This window comes from Lipophrys pholis (assembly GCF_963383615.2).
Source record: "Lipophrys pholis genome assembly, chromosome: 13".
Classification (NCBI taxonomy): domain Eukaryota; kingdom Metazoa; phylum Chordata; class Actinopteri; order Blenniiformes; family Blenniidae; genus Lipophrys; species Lipophrys pholis.
The window spans coordinates 10,543,850-10,568,546 of record NC_137632.1 but is presented as its reverse complement, the minus strand read 5'-3'; the positions used below and the strand labels follow the sequence as shown (position 1 = coordinate 10,568,546).

The 24,697-nt window shown below is 42.4% G+C and overlaps 1 protein-coding gene across 1 annotated transcript in view; it reads left to right on the top strand.

The window, feature by feature from the left end:
* The window catches only part of igsf3 (immunoglobulin superfamily, member 3), a 71,838-nt gene that overhangs the window by 16,393 nt on the left and 30,748 nt on the right, over window positions 1-24,697 (top strand). The window contains exon 2 of the mRNA XM_080478491.1: window positions 1,950-2,330. Within this exon, the coding sequence (XP_080334617.1) occupies window positions 1,950-2,330 (381 nt within the window). The remainder of the gene's footprint in view (window positions 1-1,949; window positions 2,331-24,697) is intronic.

Sequence of the window (24,697 nt, the reverse complement as noted above, 5' to 3'; positions counted from 1 at the left end):
AATAGTGAATGAAAGGAGGGTGTAGTGTAAGTGTGAGGGAGAAAGTTACTATGAGAGGAGCAAAGATGTTCAAGTTAAAAAGCTGTTCCGGTGAATTATTAATGCCAAGCATTGTGCCCACGGACACAGCCTCTCACAGACTTACACACACACACACACACACACACACACACACACACACACACACACACACACACACACACACACACACACACACACACACACACACACACACACACACACACACACACACACACACACACACACACACACACAGCTGCGTTCCCCAGTTGCTTGTGCAGACAGGAAACAGTGTGCTTGTCACTCTGTCTGGATTTGGGGTGTGTAAATGCTCTGTTTTCTCGAGCCCCAATGAGAGGGATATTTGTAGTTGTTCCCTTGAATCGTGAATGTACGATGTGTGTGCGTGTGTTTGCAGATTTTTGTGTGCGTGTGTGTGTGCATATGGAAGGAGACTGAGGTAAGATTCACATGTGCTGTAAGTCTAAATATAGGCTACAAAGAATAGAAATAATCACTCTTCACTTGGGCTTTTATGCTACAATCCGCTCGCAGTTTTTTTTCGCAGCACTGAGTACGTATTGTTTATGGTTCAGTTCTTTCCTTTCAAAGTTGAATTATGCCTCTGAAAAAATGGGTGTTTTCAAGTTTATTCCTCACAGATTTCTTTTTAGATTTCACTTTCAAACAAGTTGACAGACTGTAGACTGACATGATAATAACCTCACACTGACTGTGGATAACGGATAACCTTGTATGTTAATTTACTATGGAGCAAGTCTAACTGCTGAAACAAAAGTGTTTGTGTGTAATTAAACAGCAATTTGCTTGTATGCCCTTATTATAAATGTGAGGGAAAAGATAAACGTCTGGGCATCCATTTCACACCCAAACCACATTCAATTAAAAGCAACAATTTTATTTTTTTCTGTTGTGAAATGCTCATTGAAATACTGGGAGGTAAGAACGCTCACAGAAACATCCATCTTCTTTATCGATCTTTAATTATAAAGCACTTAAAACAATCACAGGGACACAAAGTGCCAACATAACAACCAGAATTAAATTTTTCACAAAAACTAATAACATAAGGAAAAAAAAAAAAAAAAAAGCACGATTGCGAGACCTTGTACCAAGATGTATACAGAGTGGGAGAGACGCAGCGGATAAAAGTTATTGGCGTTCTCTGGAGGCAGAAACACTGAGTAAATAAAGCAACACCTTTCTGAGTGACTTCAGATGTGTTTTATATTCCTTCACAGAAAGTTCCTGTTAGAGCTCTGTCGCTCCAGATGCTGATGCCGCTACGTTGGATGTTGGGAAATGTCGCGTGATGGTCCGAGCCTGGCCTACGTATTGGCTCGACTCTCATTAGTCGTCTACAATCGGAATTGGGGAAAAACGATATTTCGAATCCATTTCAGAAACACCTGTACACTCTGTACAGCTTGACATACTTAATATGCCCCACAGGCTTGTATTTTACCAGCTCATGCTGACCTTTCTCCTAACTCCCAGATGGCTGCCTCTCACCTCGGCGCGGTGCAGCTGCAGTGCTGTCCTTGTGGTGGAGGGTTATCATGCGAGAGTGTGTAATAGCGGCGAGCGTGATTAGATCACAGCTGTTGAAAAGAGTTTTTGTGAATTTTTTAAGTGGTTTGTGGTGTTCAGAAACCACGTGTTTGTGTGAGAGCCTCTGCACACCTCAACCTCGGTAAGCACCCCCCCAGAATGCTTAGTTGCACACGTCATACCGGTTCTGGATTTTCTCAGAGATGTTTGGTGCGTGAACTCTGCCAATGTTAAATATTTAAACTGCAGTTTTGTAACCCATGTTTCCTCTTTTTTTCCTCCTCCTTCCCTTGCCATCCACTCCTTTTCTTGTTCCCCTTTCCCATCCCTCTCTTTCTCTCTCTCCTCATCTGCAGCCGGTGCTGCCGTGGCCCAGAGAGTGGTAACGGTGCAGAGTGGACCGCTGACACGGACTGAAGGCTCCCACGTGACCATCTGGTGCAACGTGACGGGCTACAAAGAAGGCTTAGAGCAAGACTTCGAGTGGTCCATGTACCTGCCATCGGTACCGGACCGGGAGATTCGCATTGTGAGCACAGCTCAGTCAAACTATGCCTACGCTGTGTATGCCCAGAGGGTGAATAGTAAAGAGATCTTTGTGGAGAGGCTGAGCCGCGACTCAGCTGTGCTCCACATCACTAAAGTGCAGGCCAGGGACCAGGGTCTGTTTGAGTGTTACACACCCAACACAGACGGACGGTACCTGGGATCCTACAGTGCACGCACCAACCTCACTGGTGAGTGACACACACACACACACACACACACACACACACACACACACACACACACACACACACACACACACACACACACACACACACACACACACACACACACACACACACACACACACACACAAAGTTTAAAATCGGCATAAGGTACAGTATATATTTAGAGCAATGTTTGGCTCTGTCGTATACAACATTTTTAGAAATTGTGCAATAATACACATCTTTTCTTGGTACTCAGCTTATGCTAAATTGACTTTTTTATAAAGTGCATTATTTTTGTTTCAACAGTCTTAAGTTAACTTTGCACTAAGGGTGGGAGAAAATATAAGCGATAGCGAGATTTTATGTTGCGATACCATATTAATTTTGTTAAACAATGTTGTATTGATTTTTTTTTTTCTTTCTAGACCCTTCATGTCTTTGTGAATTCAGCCTATGGTTGTAAATGATCAGTAACATTTATCAGTGTACACACACACACACACACTAATGGCCATTGAGGCCCAACTTCTTTTTCAGTGCTTGTTCAAGGACACTTGGTGTCAGTGACAAAATTGGAAGTTCGATTCCACTCAAAACTGAACTGAGTCACAGCAGCCCCCTTGTGTGATACACAAACATAATTCAGATGTTTTTATTGGAATGGCCTTCAATGTTGGCAGAGGAAGTAAAAAAAAAAAGAAGAAAAAATTGTTTACTCACACAAAGTAACCTTCGTGGCGATGTTGTTCTAGTAGCCGTTCAGAATTCATTGTACTGAATGTTGTGTTTACTCTATTTTCAGGGCCAGGTTTGCCTGCTTGTCAATAGACGTGTGTTATCTTAAACATACTTTGCTTTATAATATAAAATTTTCCAGTAAGCTTTATGTATTTGACAGGTATTTTCTAATGATGTGACTTAAATGGATTTTTTTTTTTTTTTATATACAGTATACAACTCCATGAGAATGTTATTTCAATTAAAACTAAAGTCAAAAGGGAATTGACACGAGACCTTCATGAAACTGGTGTTTAGTGATTGTGCATGAACTTATGACCTACAACATCACTACGTAATTCATCGTATGGTCTTGCATATTTCTAACATATTTACCGCAAAAATGTTTAAGGGAGACATCTGGCCATTCCTTGTAGTGTGAATGTGATAAGCTGTCAAATCCAAGTGTGCAGTTTGTATAATGATCACATCAACAACAGTAGGCATGATAACAACTGTAAAAATCAACAACTTGAATCTAAATGTAAATTAGTTGTGCAGTCTTTGGAAAGCTAGTCGGAGGAAGTTAAACTCCTGTGTGGTAAAATCCCACCTGCTATGACTGTGAAACAAACAAGCTCATATTCTCACACATTTCACATACACACACACACACACACACACACACACACACACACCTACGCCGCATGGGATTATGGGGACAATACATTGATTTGCATGAATGTTTTTTGCCAACTAAATTTAATCTCAGCAGTTTACTTTCCCTAACCGTTGTCTGACCCTGAAGCATGTCTTTCCAGAAACGTTTCGTGATTTCACGAAAGCGGATGCCTCCATTTTTGTCCCCGCGGTGACTTAAGTCCTTGTGAGTTGGTGTGCAAACAGGTTTTGGTCTCCATAAACCGAGGACAATGCTCCCGCATGCGTGCACTCTTCCTTCTCACCTATCCATTCCTTGCACTGAGCCATTTCTGTTGTATTGTCAAGTGTGACTGCTTCAAACAGTTGCGCGAGTTTCTCCTCCCACTCCTTATTGTCCACAGTCACATACAGATCTGCCCCAGAGGCACCACTGAAGGCCCAGCTGTCATCGCTGGCAAGTCCATTCCTTCCATAACTTCATGCCTTTATCCTTCACATTGCTGACCTCCCTCTTAAGGTCAGAGCCCATCGAATGCTGAAAATTGAAGTTGCATTTATTTGCGTCCCAGTGTGCCCATGTCACAATGTGACACGGAGCTGAGGAATTCAGATATTTGTGTTCTTCCTTTTGGATCTGTTTCCCATCTTTAACCAGCTGAAGGGCCTGTCTCCCGGAAGCAGGCGATATTGTGTGCCAAGCCGATCAATGTTGGTTGATTTTTCACAGAATCTGTGTTATTATTTCGACCTAAGGAGTTGTAGTTTCTATTATGAGTGGTATGATATGAATGTGGGACAGGGCTCAATTGCAGAGCACCGAGAAACGGCACTGCTGATAGAGCACTGTATTTATAGATCTGTGGGAGAGGGACAAGGAGAGAGAGAGAGCACGAGACAGAGATTGGGAATAGAGGTGTTGGGGGACTGTTATCTGAGCCTTTTTCTGTGTCCCTAACCTCTTAACCTAGTTTCGAAGGTCAGGGGTGCACAGTAGGGTCTCACCCATTTTCTCCCCTCTCTTGGGCTCTCCAGTCCCTCTGTGATCCCGTGGCAGCTGCATGCCTCTTATGACCAAACAATACCATGCCCTCCCACTTCTCTCTCCTATTCATCTTCTCCTTTTGGTCTGTCTTTCATATCGTCATGTGTCGGTCTCCATTCATCAGCCCAAGCCTCTTTCCCTAATTTGCTCTCACTCTGATGTAATAAAGGAGGTCCTTTGCTGATACTGCCTTTAAGGATAGGCATTTCAAGGATAATGTCAAAAGACGGCTATAAGTAAGGAGTATTACGGAGGGAATGCGGGAGGCAATGATAGGAGATAGAAGGGCAGACATAAAGGGGTATGTTGTAAGTGTCTGGTGGTGGGGGTGTTTTGGGTTAATTGTAGGGGTAGAAGGCAGCGCAGTAATCTGTGCCGTGAGCTCTGCATTACTCACAGTGGCATGTTTCATCCTTTCCATACAAAGAGCAACACTTTCACCTGGAACATAACACCTGCTGCCCGGGGACAGGAGCAGTTTCGGCAAAACATCTGGACATTGTTCTGCCAGAAACAATGACTGCGTCTTTTTTGTGTATTGTCTGCCATATAGAAACTCCCCAGCTGTGTGTGTGGTTGATTGCCTGAACAGATAGTACTTGTTTCTATTTGTAAATCCAAGATGCTGTTTTAAAGTAAGTGAACAGCGAGAGAGCGTGTGTCTTTTATACCCTCTGTGATACTAAACCTAGATTAATCAAAGGAAAATGTAGCTCCATTCAGCCCCTAAGCACCCATAAAGCCTTAGGCAATGCTGTAATACTTCACATGTGACAAGAATAATTGGCCATCACAGTGCAAATTCTGGATTATGTCCACTAAATTATGGAATGGCACTGGGATGCTGAACATCAGCATTATGTAATGCAGAGATGGGTTACTTTTGACACTTTGTTTGTTATTTTCCTTCCCGCGTTTGTAAATGTGGATGCAGGTGAAATGATTGGCTTCCTTCCCACTGCAGCAGGCAGTTGTTTTTAGTGAAAAAGCTCTAAAATGTTTGGATTACCTGCTCACAATCAGATTGCATGCAAGCAACTTCAGCAAGTAGTTAGTGAACCCTTTGGAATATTTTGGAGTTAAAGCAACAGTTATTTCGGAGTTGGTGGAGACCAAAAACCGAACTTAAAAGAGAGGCATCCAGTGATCATGTGACCAGGTCATTGTTCTGGATGTGTAATGGGAAAACAAACTTTAGCAAATTTTCATCTGGTTAGTGTGTCCACATTTATTCTGTTGGTGATAATAGGGTGAAAAAAAACATAATGAGTTTTATTTAACTTTTGCTTAAACCTACTTAGATAATGAAAAATCAACCATGATTTCTAACTACCAGACTGCCCTTGCATGCTTGTATAAGATCTACAATGTGGTCCAGCACAATAGCCCTGCTAACAAAGAATTTAATAATCCACATCCACGCCACATCACATGGAGAGGTGATTCCTGTTTGGTGAATCAGTGACTCAAATGTTGGTAGCGTGTCCCAGTATGAACTCGACCTCTCTGTAGATAGTCAGATTAGAATACATACAGAGAATTGCTTGCTTGAATAAACCCTCAGATTTCAACCTCATCGCATCACAAAATTGCTGCAGGTGCATCTGTGATGAAAATCTCCAGATCCACAACACTCTTGAGTCCCTCAACAGTCACAAGTCCTCAATCCAACAGTGCATCTTCACAGTACAGTCAATTAATTGTCATGTTCAAGAAACCAGATGGAGATGATTCAAGCGTTGTGCGTGTTATCTTGCTGGAATCACCCCAACGATAAGTACACTGTGGTCAAAAAGGCATGGGCATGGTGAGCAGCACTTTGGAATTTGAACAGCACACAGTTTGAGCCCTAAGCGTACCGATACCACCCGGACTTCACAATCCTGAAAATGTATTAAAAGGCAGAATGACCCTGGTGTCTTCTCATTGCATATGCTGCATTGTATGTGACCTGATCATTCTAATGTTCCAGGGGAAATGGAGAGTCATCAGAGCAGGCAACTGTTGTCTAATATAGGTGAGCCTGGGAGAAGTGTGCAGCATCAGTTTGCTGTTGTTGGCTGAAAGCACCGGCACCCAAGGTGGTCCTCTGCTGCTGTAGTCCAGCCGCTTCAAGGTTCCATGTGTTGTGTATTTGGAGATAATCTTTTGCGTACCTTGGTTGTAGCTGTTGTTTATTTGAGCAACTATTGCCTTCCTGACAACTTCAACTTTAGAGCTTTGGCCTCGCTCACTGTGTACTTGGTCTGTTTGGAAATATTCCTTGTTAAACCTGAGAACTGTTTATCAGTTCAATATCCGTTCATAGACACATATACTGTATGTATTTGTGTACATACAGTATACTCTATCCTCTCATCTCTGATAAATTCACAATCGCTCTCAACATTATCATGTAAGAATATAAAATAAAATTTGTTATTCTACTTATTATTCATAGTCTTTTCGTCTGGTAATAATTTCTGTCCACTTGCTGCAGCAACAATGCAAATGTCCTCATTGTGAGACAAATAAAGGATCATCTTGTATGTATTTGTGCATCTTTAGAGTTGTATTTTCTGTTTTCTCTTGAGCATAAATTCTGACAACTGCAGTTGGTACTTTTCTCACAATAGTTGTTTGTGTGCTGTAAGACACGACATGCATTTAACCTGAGTGCAGTGCAGCAGTTAAACGTCCAAGAGTTCCTGTATTCTCTGTGCACACCTCCATTTTCATAAGTTACAGATTGACTAATGTCCATCTGTTGTGTGTGTGTGTGTGTGTGTGTGTGTGTGTGTGTGTGTGTGTGTGTGTGTGTGTGTGTGTGTGTGTGTGTGTGTGTGTGTGTGTGTGTGTGTGTGTGTGTGTGTGTGTGTGTGTGTGTGTGTGTGTGTGTGTGTGTGTGTGTGTGTGTGTGTGTGTGTGTGTGTGTGTCGGTTTGACTTCCTCCTACTCATCAGATTGCAGAAGAAAAGGACAACAGCCTGACATGGCCATCATGGTTGTCCTTATCCTACGCAACAGCCTGTGTGCGAGCATGTCCAACAGCTAGCAGCACAACAAGCCCTCACTGAGACACACTGCTCTTACTTATGAAGCTCCCATATACCCTCACTGTCATAGAACACAGCATAGGAGTCATGTCCTGGCAGATACACAGATTCTAGCCTCCGCATTTGGCAGTAGGCATCCATTTACTGTCTTGTAGTAACAGAGCTGGAAAAACCAAAGCCTGGATAAATTTTTTGGAACAAAGGCATTCTCGGTCCATTCTGTTTATTCACTGCCACTGGGTGAGAGAAAGGAAGAAAACGTCTATCTTCAGATGTGTGACACCAGAAAAAAATGTCTTTGGCAGCTGGAGGTTTTGAAGAAAAGGGAGTGAGATGGATGTTGCGAAAAGGCAGAGATGAGGAAATTGGAAAAGAGAGGAATGGGGACAGAAACGGCAGTATTGGAAATGGGTAGTGGAGCGATGCTGAATAGAGTGTGTGACCAATAAATGATGAGCTCTTCCTCTCACTCCAATGTGATTGGTTACACCTCCCCGAGGCATTACCCACAATACAACTGGCGCTATAGGGGTGCGTTTTAAATAGTCTTTGCTTGATGTGACTCCTAAGGTTAATGCAGTTACTAACTGGCATACAACTTCTAAATGCAATTAGCCATCACAAATTGAGGAGACTGAGAAAGAAAAAGAGAAGCGGGAAAGGGTAGCGATGAGACCTAGAAATTTCAATTAAGAGAATAGAAAACTTATGGGCAAATCATTTTCAGAACAGGCCATAGCAAAATACCACATTTCCAGTCACACAGTCAAGTCATCATTTTTTATTAGTTAAATTTTGCCAAAAAAATGCACATCTTTTCACATTCTTTATAAGCAAGAGATGTGTGTATGCATTGAAGCAATGCCTGCTCAAAGTCCAAATACAGTATTCTTTGTGCATGCTTCTTTATACATGCAACCCTTGTGTTTGTGAAGAGGGCCAAGGAGGACAGGAGTGTTGATTATTTTTTTTTTTTCTGTGCGTGGCTGGGACTGAGCACAACTAAACATATATAACCAGTCAGAGTGGCTGAATCATGCTTCTGCTGAGCTCAGCGTTGAGTGTGTGCGTGTCTGATTAGTGTGTCTCCCCTGCCTCTCTTTTCACAGGGGAGCCGACGCTGCCAAGCTGCACTCCCTTACTTCACTTAATGAGATAGACCGAACGGGGAGATGTCATCTCACTTTCTATCTCTTACACTGGGTGACACAGAGACCCCCCCCACCCCTTTGTGCATTTCCCTGTTCTCCATGCTGTTTTCCCCATCTGAATTCTGCCTGCTCCATCAATTCAAAGCTCGGGATTCGATTCCAAGTGCCCAGCCTCTGCTCCCAGCCGGTGTTGCTCATGCAGGTATATGGCTTTGTCAATACAACTCTTGATTGAGCTTTATCACAGAAGAACGGCGAGGGGGGGATTGAAACAGAAGATTATTGTGAAAAACAGTGATTAAATAAAGAAGAATGGGATGGAAAGGGGGAAAATAAATATATATTTTTGTTTTTGACAAGCCAAAAACTTGAGGCCTTGTGTTGACAAGGAAATATGTTTTTTACTGGAGGTGAATCGCCAAGAGAAAGTGCAGATGAATAGTCAAGAGAGGCTGTACCTCTGTGTCTCTCGGTATTGATTGGGAGCTCAGACCTGTGTGACTGGATCACTTCATCTCTTTTATCCTTTCTTGCAGACACATTAAAATTTTTTATTCAACCTTTTCTGGCCTTATCATCTTTTGTAAAAAAAAATTTCTATTCTGATATTTGTGTAGGCTTGTGTGCCTGTGTCTGCATGTATATTACTCTATCTTTAAAACTTTGAAGTCACCTTTAAAATCATTTTTCTGATATTTTAACTTTTGGGGTCATAATGACTTCAAATGGCCTTTCAAGAGTTGGAATTACATTTCAGAGTAGATTTAGATTTAGACTCACTTACGGGCTGCATTTGGTAAGTAATTGTAAAGTTAGAATAAGGAGCTAAAGAATGTGTTTTGTCTGTGAGGCTCCTCACCAAAACAGAGAGCTGGGTGTATGCGTGTATATCCACATACTGGCTCTAAGCTGCAGCTCAGGCAGGATTCCAAATGGAAAGAGATTTTATCGCTATGTCTGGCTCGCCATTTCCTTGCACATCTCATCTGCTTTAGTGGACAAGGCTTCCTGCTCAATAACATTACTGCCACTCCGACCAATCATAAGCAGACATGCTCATATAGGCACACTGGAAACAAACACAGTCGCACACTGTAGTGAACCGTCAGGACAGATGTCGCACCAATAATTGAGTCCAAGAAGAGCAATTCTTTAGCACTCCCATCGGAGCGTACGCTCTCTACTGAACATCAGTGAAGAGGGCTTTAACAACCCAGCAGACAATACAACTGCTCTACAGAACATGTAGCACTGTGAATAAAACACTGTGAAAGGTGCAAACCAGACACCTTGATGCACTGTAGTCCTGTAGGACAGCTTGTACCAGTCTGCATATACAATACATGTGCAAATTAGGGACAACTATGATGTGTAGGTGGGAGATTTGAAATGTATTCCAAATTAGATATTTTTACACCAATCATGCAGCCTCATTTTGTCTGTGCTGGCCGTGGGTAGTAAATCCAATAGCAAATTGCATAGCTTTGTGGAGCAGCTACATTCTCAATGTAGCTTCAGATAAATCATCTCGGTACAAATGTCATACCAGATACTCCGATAGTGGTGGCTGGTCAGATCTTGCTCTCCGTCAGTCGCAGTGATTTGGAAGCACTGAGCACACATATTCCGTTTGCAGGCAGTTTAGATCTTGAACATATTATCTATATGCATTGGTATTGGAGTACAAGGGGTATAATGGGCAAGTAATATGACTATAGATTCTCGCAGATCTATAGTTCCTCAAAAACAGATTTATTGAAAGCCCATTACAGTCCAACTCTGAAATACAATTATAAAAAAGACCATAAAAGAAAGTGTGTTCAAACAGGCGTCATAGTAGATGGTCTCGATTCATAAGCACTGCTTTTTCTAAAATAGATGTGAATAAAACCTCTGTTTTCTTCTGCACACTACCACCAATTAATGAATCATGTCTGTTGTTTTTCCTGAGCTTGCTGTTCAGTGGTGAATATATCATTCAGGACCCAATCGCATAACCCCGCTGGTTCACACCAAGTACAGGATATGGCCAATCACAGGTTCTACATCAGATCTTGAATCCTCCATCGATGTTGAAGGGAAATCTGTTATGAAGCTGTTGCTATGAGACATGTGCTATGCTCATCTTCCTCAGAAATCCATAAACAGCCTTGCAATTTGTGGCTGTTACCCTATAAATATAAATGATGTCAATGACGCTCTACATTTAGCTAATCACCACAAGTTGTTCTAATGAGAAAGGATTTAATATGTTAACACATTTAAAAATGCACGTCTGTGCGCACATTTATTCGGCGTGTGTGTGTGTGTGTGTGTGTGTGTGTGTGTGTGTGTGTGTGTGTGTGTGTGTGTGTGTGTGTGTGTGTGTGTGTGTGTGTGTGTGTGTGTGTGTGTGTGTGTGTGTGTGTGTGTGTGTGTGTGTGTGTGTGTGTGTGTGTGTGTGTGTGTGTGTGTGTGTGTGTGTGTGTGTGTGTGTTTAGGTGTAATGTATATTATTGTGTATAAATTGTGCCGGAGATGCTCCACTATTCCTTTGGTTGATTTGATTAGCTTAGCTAAGCGCTAACCCTCAGGGGCCTGCTGCCTCTCTGTGGGATTAACAGAGCACAGCCACAGTTTGAATATGAATTCAACATGAATATGGATGTGAATGAATGTGCTAATGAGTGTTTGTATTCACATTGTTAAAATGTGTTGGTAAAGAGTGGAAGTTGCAGTGTAATAGCCGTGAGCAGTCGTATGATGCATGCGTGGTCTTGGACACTTGGGCTGCTGCTGCACTCTTTGATGTCTTTCAAAGCTTTGAAGCTTTATCTTTGCACAAATGGGACGTCACGTTTTTCCTGGCCTAGCTATTTATCTGATAACCCTTTGTGACATGGACACAGACAGCCATCCAAATCTATTTGCACACATTCATGTGTAGAAGTACATATACGGATATTGGCAGTTTATTCAAGCACCCACAGACATATTAGATGCTACTATCAATGTTTTTGTTGGTGTGACTCCTGCCGGCAGAGGTAGAGTACTGGCGTAGTTGGAGAATAGGTGTATGCAGGAAAATCATTTTTCTTGCAACGCCAATCACCAGTTTGGCATTGCTTTTGTGCCACACAACTGGCTGTGGTCATGAGCACATAAGCTGAACTGCATTTGGCTCTGCCAGCGTGCTGACTCTTAAAGCGTTGGCGGGAAAACGAGCCGGCGACATACGAGGCAGCAGATGATATTAAATATCTATCAGCCTAATCAAATAGCTGCATATAATTAAAAGCTGTATTAAACTTGGTTGAATTATCTCCTTACTGCTTCTTAAAGTCGGCAGCGCTCGTACAGCAACTTTTTAATTTGGTTTTAACCACAACAAATCAAATTATATGTTTTGTACATAATGGGAAACTCGTCAAATAAACACTGATCACACAAAACACACATGTCCACACCTAACTATCTATTGGCGTGGTCAGATTACCTACCTTTAACCACACTGAGGGTTATTTGCTTTTATTGCAGTAGTGCTTTTCCATCGTTCAAGATGAATTATTAATGTTAATTGGACTTTATAAAGCACATTGTCACTGCTTCAGCAGTTTTAAAGTACTTTTCATTGTCGGCCATATTCACTCATTCATTCAGACCTCACACACCAATAGTCTGTCATGTAAGGTGTTTAACCTTCATTCAAAGCAATTTTCAATTCAGTGTCTGGCCCCATGATGCATGATCAGAGCAAGACGGGGCATCGAACCACCAAGGTAGGGATTGGTAGACTTGTTATACTAACTGAGGTGACTGTGGCTCAGTTGGCAGTCTTAAGGTCATTGTAAGCCATGTGGAAAGAAGGGCATAATGAAGTTGACACACTATGATATCGACTTAAAGCTTAGCATCTCACCCACCTCACTGGCATGTTAATCATAAGCTTAATATTTGCAATGGGAAACCAAGATTTAGTTAAAATGTCTGATGTAATGGATTTAAGTGTGGGCTGCAGAAGCAGCCTGGGGCTGTTTCTGAATGCGGGTATGGAAGAGAAAAGTATGAGTAGAAAAGCCTGGGAGTCTCGTCTCATTTTGTTGAAGCAGCACCAAGGCGAGGGAGCTGATGGCCCTCAAGTTGCATCTGAGGGACACAATGAAATCTGTTGTACAGCTTTTAATGTTTCACACAAACATCCACAGATACCAGAAACTTCAGAAAGGATTTTCTGTCTAACAAGCATGACTGTTTCTTCCACGACAGTTGACTTGAGGGCAAACAAGAGACATATGCTGCCACCTGTGCCCTGGTGCCGGGGTAACTACCTTGGGATAAGGGCAGAGAGAGAGGGTGTATTTGATTGTGTGTATGTAAAAGAGGTGGAAAGAGAGAGGGTGGGGGGTGGGATGGGCTTGGCATATGCGTAATTCCCCTCCGTGCTGGCAGCTCAGACGGACAGTTGCTCCCTCATCTGCTGCCCTGCTGGACCAGTGCCTGGTGATTGAGCTCTGCCCACCTCTCTTAGCGGCTCTCTCTCCCTCAATGGCTCTGGTTCTCATACACCAACAACACATGTACAGCTGCTAAGACTCTGCACCTCTGGCCAGCCTCACAGTCAACCTCTGCCACTCACTCGCTCTAATACAGTGATACTCTAGATCGTGTCATTGTGAGCTTACACGCTAAACACAAGGCTTTAGATAGATTATTCTTGGACTTGTACACCTGCTTTTCTCGAACACTTTCTTTTTTTTTTTTTAACAGAAAAAGGTATGAGCAACCGGCCAAAAAAGCAAGGCTTTGTACTCTGATTAAAACACACTGATATGTTGTGAAAGGTTTATGTGCATGCAAACACACACAACCATACAGAAATGGTCAGATGGCTGGGGCTATAACTGGTTCTATCCTCAGGGAAGCCTTTAATTGGTCACAGTGCTTTACCATCTGGGGCTGTAGTGACGATGGAGGGAGGGATGAAGGGAGTTGGTGGGAGCTCCTGTAAGGGGTATGGAGAGGGGAGAAAGAAAGCAGGGAGCGAGAGAGAGAGTAAGTGTAGCACAGGGATGAAGCTTATTAGTTTTAATACTTGCACCTCCAGTAATATTACAATCATAATATACTTGATAAATCTGTTTATGGTGCACGAAAGGGAGGGTGGGGGTATTCGTGACTGTGGATGATGTGTTTCTGTGCCTGCAGGTAGAGGGGATATTACATGGCATGGTGTGTGTGTGTGTGTGTGTGTGTGTGTGTGTGTGTGTGTGTGTGTGTGTGTGTGTGTGTGTGTGTGTGTGTGTGTGTGTGTGTGTGTGTGTGTGTGTGTGTGTGTGTGTGTGTGTGTGTGTGTGTGTGTGTGTGTGTGTGTGTGTGTGTGTGTGTGTGTGTGTGTGTGTGTGTGTGTGTGTGTGTGTGTGTTTATTGAAGTAGTAATGACTCTGGGATGTGTGTTGATGCTGATGTTGGCAGTCGCCACAAAACCCGGCACATGTGCTAACAACCTCCAGGACAGCAGCAACGGAGAAGACAAACAAACCCACACAGAGCTTGTGTCTGTATGCATTTCTGTCATATGGAGTACACAGTGTTTGTAGAAAATGTGTGTTATTTGGGTAGATATCAGTGAATAGCATATGAAAGCAGACAGCATATCAAAAAGGTGGATGGGTGATGGAGAGAGATGACGAGAGATACAGAGGAGGGGTGCGCCGAACTCGTTGGGGTTAAGTAATATTACATGTGTTTAAGAATGATGAGTGAATCTTTGATGCTGCAATGGATTTCAGTCAACGATAGCTTTGCACACCGCTCCTCTCAAATGCTCTTAGGAAGATTTGTCTTTCATACTCCCACCTCTCTTCAGACTACCCCTCCTCTAACGCCTTGCCTTTTAATCTCTCACTTACTCTCCATCTTCCCAACACGCTCACTCAGGCTCATTTCCTGGCTGGGCCTCAGTGAGACGTAGTGTCGCACTGTGTTTATGCATGTGTGTCTGCCCATATATGTTTGTGTGCATCTTAGTTGTGTGTTTTTAAATCCTCCTCTGTTGCCTTTGTGTAAACAGCATCTCATATTTGAAAGCTTCTCCTTACCACGAACCGGTCTCTTATCACAGCATTCAGAACCTTTCAATGCCACGTCACCATTCTCCTGCTACAATACTAAAGCCCACTCCTTCACTCACTGCCCATCTTTCTTTTCCTCTCCTACTTTCTCCTTTGTTGGACCGCTCCCTCTTCTACGCTCTTTACTAAGCAAACCTGAGCAAATACACATGAGGCTCATGCAAACAAACCAGAGAAGAATACTGGTGAGTATATACCAATATAAAAAAAAAAGAAAAGAGAAAGGATCAGCTTTAGTATTTTAATACGCTCAATGTTATATTAACATATTACATGGAGCATGTTCTGGATCGGATGTTGGTGTGGTAGGTGTAGTGTCGACCCCTTTCACACAGCTTCAACCACATTGCACCTCCCAACTGTCACGCTGCTCTATCTCATTGCCAAGTAGTAATTTTTGTGTGAATGCCAGACTTGCACTACAGTAGTGGTTGGCACCCTCGCCTTGTTTCGTCTCCAGGAGTTTTGCGGCCTTTCTGTACAAAGTTTTTTTTTTTTTTTTGGTCTGGGTTTTCTCCTGCAGTTTTAAAATATATATTTGAGGTGAATTGACAATTCTGCAATCTTTTTTATGTGTGAATTGGTGTATCTTCAGTTTGCTCTGTGATGGACTGGCAGTCTGTCTAGGGGTGCACTCTGCCTTGGCCCGTACTCAGCTGGGATTGGGTCCAGCTCCTCATGGATAAAGTAGTAGAGAAGATATATCGATGCTGGATTCCAGATGAATACATGGATTCTAGCAAGAACTAGAAATCTTAAAAGAAAGTAATCACATTGCTCATTTCACAAATACAATATATTGTTTAAATGTGTGCTCTAAAGAAATATTTAGCACTTTTTTTGTTTTAGTTGTTTTTTTTGGGGGTTTTATTTTTGCAAAAAGGCAAAAGAAACCTCTCACTTTCTGGTGCCCACCCTCAGGCGAGACCAACCCCACACTTTGAAAGTTACTGTTGTTAATAATATACAGCATATTTGCTCTAAAGAAACTCTAATAGAATATGCTCTGACATATAGTTTTTCATCTCTAGTGTCTTTAAGTCTTTGGCTGCCTTCGGTTGATGATTATCTGACACTATAGAGATAATCAATAGTAAAAGGAAGGGCTCATTAAGATGACACTCTTTGAAAATGTGCAGAATAAATCTCAATTAAACGCTGTGATAGAGTCAAGAGGTTCATGCGTTTTAGCGAGTCATCATGCGGTATTAAAAACCTTGCTTGCGCATTAAAGTTTGGTTATTAATCCACTGTATGTTTGTCTAAAATTGTGTGTTAATAAGCTGCACATCCCCCGGGACTGTGTGTGATTCAGTAGCCCACTACAGCTGAGTCACGGCTCTGGAGGAAATGTTTGGCCGAGCAGAAGGGAATACCTCAGTCACTTACACTCATCTGTGTGTGTCAGAGAGCAGCTGCTCCCTCAGGCTTGGCTATCTGTGTATTTAGGTGGGTTTGTGTGTGTATATGCGTGTGTGTGAGAGAGTGACTGTTCGACTCTGATGTGCCTCAACCTTCAGGTGTAATAAGCTATAATCGCCATGGGGACTGAGCTCTGTTTCCTTCTCCCTCTTGCACACGCTCACATACACTGAGGATTTGTTACTACATTTACTTGCATTGTGACCATCTGGTACAAAGAAAAAGGCCTGCAGTGGGGTCACCGCCTGACCGATATGGAAATATGCTTTCATAAGGTGTCAAAAACAGATCAGTATTCCAAAAAAAAAAAAAGCCTTCCTTTCTTATCCAATCGTCACAAAGAGAAAATGTGTGCCAATATGAACGGAACACATGTGTTAATTAAGTGCAGACAAACAATTTGTCTTGGAATAAAGACACAGCTGATGCTGTGGTAAAAAGGAGGGGACATGGGTTTGAAGTGGCAGCGTGCAGATGGAGGATTGCTTGAGTGAGAAGAAAATTGTGAGGAGAAAAATGGAACAGAGCTTGAGCACAAATGACAGAAAAGGAGACAGAAAAGAATGCTTGAGAGAGCCATTTATTAAATGAAGAGGCCTTTTCCCTTCAGTCACCGTGACCTCCGTTACCACACACACACACACACACACACACACACACACACACACACACACACACACACACACACACACACTGAGAGTGATGTTCCGTTGACGAGAGACCTCTCAGCTCCTCACCAGAAATCTCATAACAGCATCTGTAAGATCTCTCATATCCTCTCACCCCTTTCAGCATCTTCCTCTTTTTCCCATAGTTTTTTATTTCATCCCTCCTCACAAGATTGAATTTGCGCCGATATGATAGGGCAGTGTGGAAGTCTTTTTGATCGGTCCAGATTGTGTGAGACTTTCAATTCAGTGCCTCTATTAAACTGTAAATTCTGGGCTTGGACCACCTAGTTTATTTTTTAATTATTATTATAAAGCTTTACATTTGGAGAATGCATTTATCTCCCCGGGAATTTTTCTTCCTCAGTCTATTATAATATCAATATCAAGGGTATAAATTATATTCATTCCTTAAGTACTCAAGTCATGATCGACACATTGAAATCTGCAGGCAAATAAAATCTGGCAGTAAAATCTCCATGCAAATGTTAAAAACAAACCATGTGCATGCTGAACCTCTCCACGCTGGCCTTTGGCACGGGAGCAGCACCTTTGGCGCCACTTGAACGCTCACAGATGGACTTTGGTATTCTTGTCTTTTCATGACGATTAACCGTGAGCACAATGTGCTGGAGAAAAGAGGCAAGCACCAAAGGTTAACTTGCAGAGTAAGGTCAAAGTGAAAATCCTCTTCAGCCATTCAATATACAAAACTCTCTAACCTCTGCATAGCTGGGCAAAATGTATAATAAACCAGCTATTTGATCATTCAAAGAAAATGTGTGCATAATGAAAAGAGAAGCTATTAATCAGATTTGATCCTCGTGTAGGTACAAAATGGTACCTGTAGTGTTCATTACAGACCTGGAGGAAACGGTACCGCTCATTATTCTCTCATTTGCAACTGTTTTTGTGTCTGAGCCGGACCTATTTTGGATTGAAGTCAAAAATTGGACTCATTTACAAACTAAAAGTTGTTTGTTACTTACAAATCGGTGTCCCCAAATGCCCGTGCAAGTTTCACGTGAAACCACCTTGTGCACTCACAAGTTTGAGCAAAACGATCCTGCAGTCGGACGGAATCTGCATCGGGGCTACATTTGTGAGCGTCTCTCATACGGCTGATCAAACACGGACATAATCACTCTCGTTCTCTTTTAAAAAAAATAAAAATAAAAAAAATACACCACGCCTTCTCAGATCAAAGTAAATTTCCTCTTATTGAAAACACAGGTTATTGTTGGCTACACTGTGGTAAGAGGACAAGTGCTGTCGTTAGAAGCACAGTTTCCAAAAAATACTGTGTGACGGCACCCAGCAAGGATCACCTTAAAGTCTTGTTACCCTGACACAAACCCACACACGGTTAAAAAAAAAAAAAAATTGGTTTGTTCTTGAAGCTCCACAATCTGACTCAGTGTGAGTTCAGTCAGGAGAGCAGCAGGAGACTGTCAGTCATAGCTGACACATGGCAGAGACTAAAGCCTTTCTATAAGTGTTCAAAACTTTTTGATAGTGAGATTATTTTCATAATGACCACCACGCACTTAACTAATTTCACCTATTAGCTGGTCGGGGCATTGGTGTAGTGGTTATCCCCAGTTTCAGCCTGGGCTTCAGGGCCTTTCTGTGTGGAGTTTCTATAGTTTCATTATTTTTCGTCCTGTGTGTACTTTTGGTTTCTTCACACAGTCAAAAAAATCTGTGTTGAATAATGCATTATGGGGAATGGGTGGTTATAATAGATACTCCTCAAGAGAATTTCGTAGACGTTGAATATTTTTTAAGCTAATATAAGCCGTTAGTGACACTGGAATTAACGGGTCTGCACTGGGCTCATTGTTAAGCTTAGGTACTTGACCTCAGCCCTTCTAATCTGCGACCATCAGTGGGCGTTTTATAAGACAAATAAGTGACTGGTGCTTGATGCAAATGAGGAGCGTGTTTTTGTCTTCTTTCTGAAATGACTGTTTTAAGAGGAAATGTTGGGGTTCAGCACAGTAAGGCCTCTCGGAGTGAAGTGTCCTGTCCGATCGTACGCAAAATCTGCTGTACTATTGCTGCCAATGTCACAGCATCACTTTGATGGCGAGCACAACTGCGTCTGAAAAGACGACAACACAGCGTATCTGTGTACTCTGTGGATTTGGGAACAGGAAAAAAGAAAAAGGCCTTAATAATGACAACACTGATCCAGCACATGGTCACAAAATCACTTGAGAACATTTTACTAACAAACACATTGTCACACAGAAACAGTTATTTCCCTAGGCCCATACATTGTACAACATCTTTGCTGCCTGATATTACATAATAAATAAATATGCCAAAGCAGGAAAAACGGAGCAGGCAGAAGGAGCTGCGCTCCGTACTTGAGATTCCATTAGATACAGGGCTCATGTGATCATGCATGTGTGATGTGTGTTGTATTATGGATGTACCCCCTGCTGAGGACCCAGATCACATCCTTTTTTTTCTTTTCTGAGATGACGCCTTTTCTGTTTCATTCCCTCATATCTCTTTTGTGTGGTGGTAGGTCATGATCCGTACTTTGCCTTCTTTTTACTTTTTTAATATTCGTTTATATTCCCTTTTTTCTTTTTTGTGGGAGGGGGCTCCTTTTTTTTATGGCAGGCTCCTGGGGAAAGTGGTGTAGACTCAAGTTCATCAGCATTTGTTTTAGGAGTTGCTCGCAGTGTTTTGTAAACTTGCTTGATTTTTAGGGTCTCTGGAGGACGTGCTCACTTTGTGAGTTGTTTGGGGAAAATTTGCATTAGAGTGTGCATGAACTGAAGACTGAGGGAAGAGTGACAAGCAAATCGTCTATATTTAGGCTACAAACGTGCGTGAGGTAGAACATATCAAACGAGGGAGCACTGCCCCTTTGTTCATCTCTGCTCCTTTCTTCTTCTTCCTCTTTGCCTTCATCCTCACTATTGTTCATCTCCCTCCTACTTCACACTCCTCTCTCTTAATTTCCCAGTTGAACCACTTTGACTCTCGTTCTGACTCATCGGTAGCTCTCACGGCGAAGAACAAAAGAGTGGAGGATGTGAATGAGCACAATATTATATAATAAGAATGCGAAAGGCAGGTGTAGGCTCAGTTTCTTTATTTATTCATCCTGGTATCATGTCCTGACCCAGTACGCCTGCATGTGTTGCAGGCATCGTGGGTCAGTAAGTGACGTCTGCTCGGCGTTGAGGCTGTGGACTCGCATGGAGGGGAGCTGAAGCTCGCCCACTCGCTCTGTTTCCCTCGCAGCAGTACTCTTAGTTTCACAGAGTAATTAACAATAATTACCCTTCTGGCTTTGCCAAATGGCCATTTGCTTTGCAGCAACACACACACGAAAACAGACACTTAAGGCCATTACGCACTGTAACACAGTAACCACTTCAGCTGTGGCTGAACATCTGCACTGCTTGGCAGGAGGAATGTCATGGCACACAGTGTCGGGCCAAATGTGCGTGGACATGTCCAATCATAGTTTTATCTTGGTTTTGAGAGGGGGGCCTGCACGGTGGTGAAGTGATCAGTCCTCTCATCTCATCTGAAAATGTTCCTGGTTTGAGTCCAGGTTGAGTTGGGATGCTTTTCTGTGTGGAGTTATATTTTCCTCGTATGTGCGTACTCCACTTTCCCCCCACTGTCAAAAAAGCATGCATTCGTGGCTGATTGGTTTCTCTGAATGGCCCCTTGGTATGAATGCTGGCGTGTGTGACTGTTTCTATGTTTACTCTGTGATAGACCAGTGATTTGTCCCGGGTGTTCTCTGCATTGAACTCTGAGATGGGATTGACTCCAGCACCCTGCAGCCAGAAGTTGGATAAAATGATATGGCTGGATAGATGGATCAATGGTTTGTCATTTGGCCATTTTCTTTTTCATTTTTCACAATGTGTAAGGACACTTTAAACACAAATTTGGTTTCATACCATGGAAATGTATTTTGAAGCTCTTCCAATGTCCTCCGTGCAGAAGTGATACTTTTATGCAAGACGCTCAAGCCAGGAGAAACCAGGTGCATCCAGAACGGATTCAACCCTTATCACCGTCTGAGATTTACACTTTGACAGCCAACCAGCCAGGTCTTTTCAAACAACAACAACAAATAAAATCCGGAATGCAACTGTAGCTAATCACCACGCAGGGAGATTTGGTGTTTTTAAGGGCAACATATTTGTGTCATTAACCTTTTGACCCAGGCCACAGATGGTTTCTGACTAAAGAGTTTTGAGAGTCCAGGCAGTTTCTGAAATTTGTGAAACCCCAAACTGAAACTAGATGTGGAAAATACTATTAATAGTTAATGACCCGGTCAGCGCTGTAACAAAACAGTGCAATACACTGAAGTCAACCTCGGTGCTCAGCTCTCTCACCTTCCAGCAATCATACAGTCACTGCAAAACACAGCCAGCAACATGTCGGGTGTCGTGATTAACAGAAGGCCGATTGGCATGTTTGACATGGTGATTGTGGCATTAACACACTGCTCCTCAGTTAATATTAGCCATCAATGATTACCAATTATAGTATATTGTATCCAGCTATTTAATGGTAGAGTACAACCTATATAGAAAAGTGTATTGTTACATTAAGTGATCCTACAAGGGATCCATAGTTTCTGAATGCTTGGACTGTTACACAGCATTACACAACCAATGCTGCCCCACTGTTGACCTGACGATGGAACCACTGCTGTCGTTACATGCCAGTGTGGGTGCACGCGTTAGTTTATTTTTTTTTTTTGTGTTAACTAAAGGAGAGAGTGCATGTTGTCCTGATTGCTTGTAACAGCGGTAACATCCAGAGGGACTCTGAGAACTACTGCACTTCTCCCAGAAGTAATTCTCTCCCGTGGAAAAGCTCACCAGGAGGAGCTGTCATTGCTGGAGGGTTTGGATCTTTACTGTTGGCGGTTTTTTGTCCCACCTTAATAAACGCACAAGCACTGCTGGGATTTTTCTGTTGGCTTCTTCTTCTTCTTGGTTTTTACATGATGGACCACTTGGTCAGCTCAGTCGCCGCCTCTCACCCTGCAATGTTATTTTAAAAGTTTCCATTCATGGAAATTGTACAGATCAGTCTTCATAAATTATCATCCCCCCCCCCCCTCCATGTCATCTCTGCGAAATCCCTTTCCTGCTATTTTCGTGTCCTCGTGTCCCCCACGCTTCTATCTCTGGGTGACTGGACTTAAAAGGCCAGCTCGAGGCATGACGACCGTCACTCACTTCAGAAGGCTGAAAGAGTCGAAGAAGATCAGGAAATGGAGGGAGATGAAAGCACAAGCTGCAGATGAGGTAGAAAAGGAAGAGAGTAGTTTTAAAGATTTATAGAGGATTGACATCTTCTGTGTCAGTCAAAAGAAGCCGAATAACACGGGCATGCTTTCGTGACATCCACACATGAGAACCTCCATCTCAGAATGGGAGAGATTATACTGATTCACACGGTGAAAAGGCTTAAATCACCAGCATTTTGGGATTTCAGTCTGTGCACATTTAAAACATGTCAAGAAAATTACCAGAAATCTTCCTTGAACTTACTCACAGTTTTTACTTAATTTATGATGGCTAAGACCGCAGTGAACTCATAAAGCCGCAGCAAAAATATCTAAATATGATGCTGAATGTTCCGAAGCTAAAAACTCAAAGAACACGTTCTTCTCAACCTCAACGCTGGCATTTCTGACAGATTTAGTAAATTACATCGAGTACATCCAGTACCGGAAAACACCCAGCATACCTGCTATTCCCCAAGATACCGTGGTAGCTTTAATAGTTAACGATAATAAACAAGCCTTTGTTTTAATCATATCATTGGAACAAACGCATCATGAAACAAATGATGCTACTTCAGTTTACATTGCAAATCAAACCACTGAACAAACTACAATTAACAACAGGTTTAAAAAAATTTAAAAATCTTGCATAAGAAGTAAAACTATCCCTGTGTTAGTTTGCTCTTCTCTACTTTTCAACTTTTCTTGTGTGTCACTTGGCTCTCAAGCCATTCATTCTTAATGAAGACTTAAATCTTTGAAAATCCGGTCACACTTTATGGAGAAAAAATGGGATTGCCTGTTAAATTTCATCAGCATCATTTCAACGGTATCTTTTTTTACACGTGGAACTTTCCATTATAGGAACTTTATTATTTTATATTTTTATACTTTAGTAATTCTTTTTATTCTTGTTTTATTCATTTTGAGGTTGCAAGCAGTTGATTCCAGCTCATTTTGTGTGGTTGTGGGCGGATTACACCCGGAGCAAGTTGCCAGTCCATCATAAGATTACCACAGAGTCACAACTCAAGAATAATTACAGGCACTTATTAACCCCACATGTTTTTGAGCTGTGGAGGCCAGATTATTTGGGGGGGAAAATCTCTGTAAACACAAGGAGAGCACGCAATCTCCAGAGAGAGCGGTCCAGGCATGGAGGCAAATCTAAGTTTTCCTTCTATGAGGCAAGCATGCTACACACTGCACCGCTGTGTTTTACTGGGATCCCTACTTAGTCCTTATTTACATTTACAGTGTCTTGGCTGTAAATAATCGGGAACAAAGTGTGACCACTGGTTAGAACTGAGCCATAGTTGCAGATTTAAAAGGTGATTATCTATGTAGGACTCGGTAACTTCAGATGAACTACGACGTCGTGCCACGGCCATTTCGTTGAAGAAATGTGTTGCTTGGGCGACCAGCGAGGCTCACAGATGTGTTTATAAATAGTTCCTACATGTAAGACCATAAAGTAAATATCTTCAACAAAATGAATAGTTTTTTTCTGGAAATGTGCAGATTTGAGCTCCTGTTGGTGATAAGCACGTTCTGCTCTTGTTTGGACTAAAAGATAAAAATAAACTGCGCCTCAACTGCTGCTATTATTTACACAGCGGCAAAATAAGTCGATGTCCTCAAAAGAGATGGACGTGAGTTTGTGTTTGTCTGTGTGCCAGAGAATGCCATCTCATGCTGTTCCTAATCCTTCCCAGATTGAGGTCAGTGGGGCTATTGGAGCGTCTCGGCGTGTTTACAACCCCGACCCTTGGACAGGCTGAGATAGGATGGTGCTTTTTGATTGGGTCTGCCAACTTAACATATCCACGTGTGTGTGACCCCGATTGGCCGAGAGAACGTCAGATGAGGTCAACGTGTTTAATATCGCTGGGATAAGTGGGCCAAGGAGTGAGAAGAAGCCGCTTCACTCTCTATAGGTGTGTTGACGTTGAGTCAGGATCAGAATTGGGTTGGAGTTGGTGGGTGCGGTTGTTATAGTAACTCCTGACTGTTCTCAAAGGCCGTCAGCATCTAGTGGGAGGGTTGCTATGGTGATGGCAGGTTGTAGCGTAGGTGTGTTGTTGTGGTAACGGTACATCTGTGCGAGGCTGCCGTTCACTCATTGTTGGCTGGGGTGTCGGAGTGAAATGACATAACATCAAGTTATTGCAGATCAGAACTGGACTCCGGCGATATTGATTTAATCAAGAAAAACATTGCTGTTCAACCATGTGCACAAAGAGCCAGGTGGAGTAAATTGAAATGTCTTCGAATCAGAAAAAATGGGAAAGCT